Consider the following 8,958-nt stretch of genomic DNA (forward strand, 5'->3'; position numbering starts at 1 on the left):
TGGAGGAGGCAAGCAAGGTGGATGAGGAGGAGATGGAGCTGACCCTTGGTCTCTCGATGAACGATCGTTTTATCTTCCAACCTTGAAATGAAACAAAGACGAAGAAGTGAGAGGTGGAGGACTCGCGATAGTGATGAATGGGCAAGGAATGGTAGTAATGGTGGGTTAAAAAGGAGAAAATCCGTGTTGAGAAGAAGAATGGCTTAAAGAATGACACATGTAAAATTAGGTCAAAATATCAAATTTAATGGTCAATGGTTAATCTAGGTTAACAATGAGACAACATTATACCATTTTGAAAAGTTTCAAGACAACATTGCTCTTAAAAAAAATTAAAATACTAAGCACATTTGAAAAAAAGTTTCAAGATATATTTGCCTTTTTGCCCAAAATACATATAAACAATCATTCTAAAGACTAATAATATGTGAGGCACTAAGATCAAGTGTGTATTTCATCTAAACATAGATTCTCAGTGATTGGGCCAGAATGGACTATGAGGCCCAAAAAAGAGGTCTAAATTTTTTTAAAAAAAAGGTAGAGAAGGGAAAAAAGGTAATAGACCTTTTTTTATTTGTATTTTCTTAAATGTTTTGTAACATTGACTAACAAAAATGTTGTTTTGTAACACAATTTTTAGAATTGTTTTTAAGGACAACAAATATGTTTAACTATGTTAATTTAAAAATATTTTTAGATTTAAAAAATTCAGCCAATAATAATAATTGCCCATGATTAATAGTAGTAGCTTATAATAGTAATTAATCATAACACACAATAGTTTCTAAAAACAATAAAATTAAAATATTAAAATATTTTAATTTTAATTTTTAAAAATGAAAATAAGAATATTTTTGAAATATTCACGTCTAAAACATTTACCCAAACAATTTTTTTATTTTTTATTTTTAAATATAAGTATTATTTCTTGTTTTGTTTGAGCATAATAGTAACATTTCTTCATTAGAAAAACAAACAAAGATTCATTCAAAATTTCAAACTGTAACTGATCATCCACCTTCACCATATTATATAAACCCCACACTAACTCAGTCGCCTTCTTCTCCAGTTCCTCTGCTTTTTCTTCTCTCATTTAGCAGTTTTATGAGTGATCTCTTTTGTTCATATATTATCCATTTACATTTCAAAATGGAGACCCCATCTTCTTCATCGTCGTCCAAGTCCAGAAAGAAAGATAACAGAAAGAGCGAAAAGTTCTCATCGGGAGACTTCGCTTCTGATTCCATCAGTGACAACAATTCAAACAACAAGAAGCCATCTGTTTCATCTGAAGAAATGAATGTCTCAGCATCGAAGATCTCCGTCAAGTTTGAAGAAAAGCACGATGATCCTGTGGGAGGAGGAGGAGGAGGAGCAGAAAGATCAAGAGGGCTTACTGATGAGACTGTGATAGAAGAAGAACCAGAAAAAAAAGAGAGCTTACAGATGACACTCTAAGAGAAGAAGAAGGAGAAGAACCAGAAAGAACAAGAGGGCTTACTGATGAGCCTGTGGGAAGAGAAGAAGAAGAAGCAGCAGAAAGATCAAGAGGGCTTACTGATGAGCTTGAGAAAGAACAAGAAGCGGAGAGACCAAGAGTGCTTACAGATGAGACTGTGAGAGAGGAAGAAGATGAAGCTGAAAGAACCAGAGAGCTTAAAGATGAGACTGTTCAAGAACAAGAATCAGAAAGAATTAGAGAGCTTGCGGATGCTGTGAGAGAGGAAGAAGATGAAGCTGAAGGAACCAGACAGCTTACAGATGAGACTATTTTGAGAGAGGAAGAAGACGAAGCTGAAAGAACCAGAGAGCTGGTTATTGCTGCTGAGGAAGAAGAAGGCAAGAAGAAGAAGGAGAACATGCTGATGATGATAATGATGGTGATGGCTGAGTTTGTATCGTTGCATGAAATTCTCATAGAAATAGCAACATTGCAGATCCTTCTTGAGCTCCTTCTCCAGCTATTTTTTGTGTCTTCTCGAGTTTGCTTCTTCTCATGTTATCTTATTCTTTTCTGTCTTATTGTGACTTTCAGGCGGATTTGGGATTATTACGGTTTATCTCGTGTATTTTACTACTCTTCTTTTCTTTTCTTTCTTTCTTTCTTTTTTTTTTTTTTTTAACTTCTCATTGAGCCTCCCTGGTTTTGATATATCAGATAGACCACCAGAAATATAATAATGGTGTATGGTCCAAAATTAATGCTTCAGTAATTCATTTCTGATATATTAATTTGATCACCATGCATGCATCCATATTATTGCGCTTTCATATTTTTCTTTATATAAAAATCGTACGTCTTCTTTAATTAATTTGAAGTTACTTAAAGCAAGAAAGTATTATGTCAGTATGCGTGATGGACAATGAAGTTTAGTTATAGTTTCATGCTTGGCTTCATGATGATGATGATGATGATGAAAAGTAAATAATCAGATAACACGTCTCACATGGATTAGAGAAGCATTAATAATTAATATATAATTGAAATAATCATATTAACTAATCTTATCTGACATATCCATGAAACTTCTAAAGTTCATTTTTCTGAATAGCTCCGGAAATGAATTAAGATACAATCACGCAGTGGAATATATTGAGATGAAGATCATTCATCATTAAATAATAATAATACAATGAAAACGTTGATCGTTATTAATTTATTTTATAAAAAATTAAAATTAAAATATATGTATAATTATCGTTTGAATGACTGCTTCTTCTCTATATCTCATGAAAAATGTAAATTAAAAGTTACGTCAATCTTGTTTTGCTATGATATAATTGATAAAATTGTTTTTTTTAATAAACTAATAAAAATAAAATAATAATCAACTTCTTTCTCCTCCCCCAAGAATATTAATTTGAATGCAATTAATCAACTGGCTCTCCTTATTCTTTTTACATTTGGATTTAAAAATTAGGCATGCAAACAAGTAATATGTTAACAAAATAATATGACTAAATAAATATAGATCGATAATCATATGTTGCAATGAATTGTGTTATGTACCTTTAATATGCTTGAGCCATAGACTGCACTCCATTATATAAATTCAATCTTTCTTGCTTCCATGCTGTGATCCATTCTCATAAGGCAGTACTTACACCACAAAGAGAATCTACAACATATATAAATAGATATTGTAATTGTTAAAATATAAAATTTAATTTTTATTACATTAAATTGTCCTAGATGTGGATCTTTATTACTTTTTTGAGAAATTTTTAGATTGTACACCACATCATTTGCAATCTATACAATAAAAACATAACATTTAGATAGTATTAAATATAAATTGATTCTAATATTAATGATAAAGAGAAAAAAGAAAATAAATTAATTATGTGTTTTATTATAAGAATAAAATTAGTTAAATAATGTCACGTAAGATTTTATTTAGATAACTTTGAGCATTTCAATTAGACAAACCACAAATAATATGGTGCACCTGATTTACTTAAAAAATTCTCTATTTTTTTTTAAGAAGTAGCATATTTCATTAAAACATAGAAAAAGAAACGATTACAAAGAATTACCAAAGAAAAATGGTAGAATTTCAACCAAAGACCATGAGAGGGATTTAATTAGTAGTGGGTTCCAAAAATTTTTAAAATTTCAGTGCAGTCCAAGGAGATTGAAACGGAAATAATTTCAATAATAAAAATATCAAAGTACTATTCATTTATTATGTAAAATTATTATTTATTAATTTTCTTATTTTACTTGTTAATTTATCAATATGAGTTGTAAATTGTATATGTTTGTTAGACAAGCAGCAACATCAATTATTAATTTGCTAACTTTACATATTAATTACTAATATCAATTTTAAATTATAATACATGTCAATAATTCACAATTGATATTAGAAACTAATAAGTAAAGTTAGCAATTTAACAATTGCTATTGTTGTTTGTGATTAAATAACTGATGTTAAATCTTGTATAATTTACAATTCATATTAATAAATTAATAAGTGAAGTGAGAACTAATGATTCTGCATAACAAGTAAAGGGTACTTTAGTCCTTTCACAATTGAAATTATTTCTATTTTAATCCCCCAGACTAAATTGAAGTTTCAAAAAATTTTTGGAATCTACTAATAATTAAATCTCATCCATGATCCTTAATTGAAATTCTCCCAAAAAAAAATAGTTAGACTATTCTCTTTGGCCCAAATAAAGCTTATAAAAAAATATATTTTTTAATCCATGCACTTTGCTCATATTTTTTTATAGGTCCCTACACTTTTTTAGGTGTTCTGAGTCCCTATACTTTCATTTTTTTAGTGTTCTAGGTTCCTAAAATAAACAAAATGAACAAAGTATAGGGACTTTGGATGAACGTAAAATACCAAAAAATGAAGGTGTAGAGACCTAAAATACAAAAAAAGTGCAGAGACTTATAACAAAACACGAGCAAAGTGTAGGACCAAAATATATATTTAAAAAAAAAACATTATAGGCCGAAAATGCACATGCAAGATGGGCCCACACTATCTGTGTACTTCTTAGCCTCATGACTTTCAAATTTTCAAACTATTTTTATTTTATTATTTTAAAAATTAATATTTTATAGAACATGTTTCGGAAATAAAAAATAATGAGACACAAGTATTTTTTATATCCTTTTTATTTTTTAAAATAATAATTTTAGAACATTTAAAAATGTTTTGAATTTTCAATTCTTTAAAATAATATTTGATTTTTTTATCTCCAAAATATTTTGTGAAAATATATTAGTAAACAATTTTTTTATTTTTCTATTCTAGGGAACAAAAAATTATGCTCAGGTCACCAAATAAGCCCGAAATGCCCTTTTGCTTCATGAAACCACCAGCATGAAAGATAACATAGTAAACACGGAGAAGAATTTAACATCATCAAAGTCTGGTTTTGAGCTTTCGACTTTAAGAAAGAAACCACCAGTGGGCTTCTTCTCCTTCTCTTTTATTTTATTTATTTTTTATTTAAAAAATTAATTATTTAGTCATTATGATTTTGATTCAATTATAATTCAATCTTTAAACTTTGACTCATTATAATTCATTTCCTAAAATTTTGATTCGATTGTAACTCAATTCCTAAATTTTAACTCTTACAACTCTATCTTTATATTTTTAATCATTTAGATATTAATTCCTGCATCTTAAAAAATAAAATTATAAAGATTAAAATTGTGTTAAAATTTATTTTTTTATTTTTTAAAAAGCCAGAGTATATCACATAGAATAATCCGTGCTTTGAAGAATGAGAAGCAGAAACCAACACTACATGACGGCATGGCTCCGCGACCACATTCTATTCCCTTTACCTGAGATAAATTAAAATACGGTTTTTAAAAAAAAAAACCAAAATGAGGTTCCATTGAAGGAAAAAGGCACCAGAGGCCAAATTGGTTCAAAATACATCATACCAAAACGAAAAAGACGGAAAAAAGCAACCACAAGGTCAAAAGCCCAAAGGCGATTGTCATGCTTTTATCCATTATATCACTACAACAGATATGGCTATAAAAGATGATTGTTTTGCTCAATAAAAAATGGTTGACAATTGTCCTCTATTACACCGTTTTGCATTGTAAAAGCTATATAGGATGGTTATAGAATCATTTTATATAGTGCAACCAAATTTAAAACCTCTCAGGCCATATAGGATGGTTATGACCATAACCATCTTATACAACCCACTTTTTTTTAAAAAAAAAAAAAAGAAATCGGGAACTTCTAATACAAAGCAAATATACATATACAAAATGAACAGAAAATCCTGAAATCTTGTCTACATTACCCACAATAAACTACAATGTTTACAATTTATTAACATCAAAACTATTCTATTCACAATTATTTGATGATAAAAGATAATCATTTGAACTAAACAAATTATCTCTAAAATATATAAATTATATAGTCAACTAAACTAAATTATTCTTAAACTAACTAATTACTCCCTCCAATAAAAATATAAGGCATTTTTTGAGGAGTTGAATGTTAAAAAATGTAAGATATTTTTAGTCTTTTGAGGTATAATCATTGCTTTTTTTTTTTTAAGTGCCTATATTGATGAATGACTTTATATTTATTGTAGGATGTTTAATAAGATAAACATGGAAAGATAGAGATAGTTTGAAAGTAGGTAACTACTTTTATTGGGGGATAAGATTTGGTTAAAAATATCTTATATTTTTTAATAAAGGGAATATATATTATCATCTCATATTGGACATGACCTACTTTTCACATGTATATTCACTTCACTTTTCAATGATTTCATTAGTGTGCTTATCCTCAAAATGAGGTGTAACATAATCTAGATAATACTGCAATGTACATTTGATGACAATTAAGATTCATTATAACTTGAAAGTTAATTTGTATTGAATGATATATACCATGGGGAAAATTACAGGTTGCTTGTAAGTAATGATATCTTCTTTCTCATCTATTTTCGGTGGTTGATGATCTCATTTTATTTGCTAAAGCTTCAATGAGTCAAATGAATATGAAAAAATTATTACTTAATCCCTATAATTTTGACTCAATTACAATTTAATACCTAAACTTTGACTTGTTATAGCTTAATCTTTATAGTTTTAATTCAGTTGTAAGTTAATTTCTGAACTTTTTCTTACAATTTAGCCCCTATAGTTTCAACCACTTAAATATTGATTCCTCTATTTTAAAAAATAAAATTATAAAAACTGAAAACATTTTGAACTTTGAATATTTATAATACTTATAAACATTAAAAGGGTTTAATAATTTAAATATTAGTAATAAATTTTAACATAATTTTAATCTTTATAATTTTACCACTAATATTATAAATATTAAAATTTCAAAATATTTTAAATTTAATATTTTAATCTTTAAATATTATAAATATTAAAGATTCAAAATATTTTTAATTTTTATAATTTTATTTTTTAAAAAAATAGGGAGTAATATTTAAATGATTGAAATTATAAAGATTGAATTGTAAGAGGTAAAGTTTAAAAATTGAGTTATAACTGAATTAAAACTATAGAGACTGAATAATTAATGTTTTTAATAAATAAAAAATGTTATTCGGAAGATTAATAATATGTAGGGCACTGGGATCGGGTGTTTCAACTTTCATCTCAGCATAGATTCCCAATGATTGGGCTGGAATCGTGTGGCCCGGAAAAGAGGTCCTAAAAAAAAAAAAAAAAGAACCAAGAGAAAGGAACAAAGAGAATGCCTGTTTGATGGCGTCCCATTTTTTTAATAGATAGTATTACGTAATACAATTTTTAGAATTATTTTTCAGAGTCAATTCAAAGAAAAATATGTTTAATAATATTAATTAAAAATAATTTTAGAATTAAAGAAATCAACCTATAGTAATGATTGCTAGTGATTATTAGTGGTCGCATAAGATAATAATTTTATAGCTTATGATAATTTTGAATAATCAAATGTGATGTGCTTTCAAAAAAAAAATAAAAATAAAATATTAAAATATTAATATTTTTTATTTTCAAAAATAAAAATATAACAGTTTTGAAAATATTTAAATTCGAAACATTACCTAACCGAATTTTTTTATTTTTAAAAACATAAAAACAGTTTTAAACAAAATCAAAGATAACTTTTCATGGCCTTAGTCCTCAGAACGGTTAGTATCATTTCTAATTTCTTGTTTTGTTTGAGGAGATTAGTAATATTTCTTTAAAAGAAAAAGAAAAAAAAAAACAGATTTATTCAAACTGTAACTGAAACTGATCATCTACCTCCTTTATCATCATGTTATATAAACCTCAATTTCTCACTCAGCTTGCTCACTCGATCGCCTTCTTTAGTAGTTTTCTGAGTGATCTCTTCGTTCAAATATTATCTATTTAGATTTCAAAATGGAGATCCCATCATCTTCATCGTCGTCCAGGTCCAGAAAGAAACACAACAGAAAGAGCGAAAAGTTCTCATCAGGAGACTTGGCTTCTGATTCCATCAGTGACAATTCAAACAACAAGAAGCCAACTGTTTCATCTGAAAACAAGAATGTCTCACCATCCAAGAGCTCTGTCAAGTTTGAAGAAAAGCACGATGATCCTGTGGGACAAGAAGAAGAAGAACAAGAACCAGAAAGAACAAGAGGGCTTACAGATGAGACTGTAGAGAAGAAGAAGAAGAAGAACAAGAAAGAACAAGAGGGCTTACTGACGAGCCTGTGGAAAGAGGAGGAGAAGAAGAAGAAGCAGAAAGATCAAGAGGGCTCACTGATGAGCCTGAGAAAGAACAAGAAGCGGAAAGAACAAGAGAACTTACAGATGAGACTGTGAGAGAGGAAGAAGATGAAGCTGAAAGAACCAGAGAGCTTAAAGATGAACCTGTGAAAGAACAAGAATCATCAGAAAGAACAAGAGAGCTTGCAGATGAGACTACTGTGAGAGAGGAAGAAGACGAAGCTGAAAGAACCAAAGAGCTGGTTATTGCTGCTGAGGAAGAAGGCAAGAAGAAGAAGAAGAAGATGACGATGACGACGGTGAGGGCTGAGTTTGCATGGCTGCGTGAAATTGTCATAGAAGTAACAACGATGCAGATCCTTCTTCAGATCCTTCTTTGGCTATATGATGCGTTTCCTCGAGTTACCACGTTCTTATGTTTTCTTGCTCTTTTATGTCTTTTTGTCTGGCGAAGGGATCATTAGGGTTTATCTTGTGGATTTTAGTTACTGCTCTTTCTTTTCTTTTTTTTTTTTTTGTTTTTTAATTTTTAAAACTTCTCATTAAGCGTCCCAGTTTTTGATATATCATATAGACCAGAAATATAATGGTGTATGGTCCAAAATTAATGCTTCAGTAATTCATATCTGATATAGCAAGTTGATCACCATGCATATCCTGATTATTGTGCTTTTATGTTTTCCTTTCGATACAAATCGCACGTCTTTAATTAACTTGCAGTTACTTAAATCAAGAAAGTATACGTATGT

At 28.8% G+C, this 8,958-nt stretch overlaps 1 protein-coding gene across 1 annotated transcript; it reads left to right on the forward strand.

The window, feature by feature from the left end:
• The first annotated feature begins 1,149 nt into the window (after window positions 1-1,149).
• On the forward strand, window positions 1,150-8,673 carry LOC129319602 (uncharacterized). The gene is made up of 4 exons (XM_054964699.1): window positions 1,150-1,328; window positions 1,415-1,839; window positions 7,869-8,052; window positions 8,142-8,673. The coding sequence occupies exons 1-4, from the start codon at window positions 1,150-1,152 to the stop codon at window positions 8,671-8,673; spliced, it is 1,320 nt and encodes a 439-aa protein (XP_054820674.1).
• Window positions 8,674-8,958: the final 285 nt, after the last annotated feature.

This window comes from Prosopis cineraria, unplaced genomic scaffold (genome assembly GCF_029017545.1).
Source record: "Prosopis cineraria cultivar Desert tree isolate PC_DT_omini unplaced genomic scaffold, ASM2901754v1 PC9, whole genome shotgun sequence".
NCBI lineage: Eukaryota > Viridiplantae > Streptophyta > Magnoliopsida > Fabales > Fabaceae > Prosopis > Prosopis cineraria.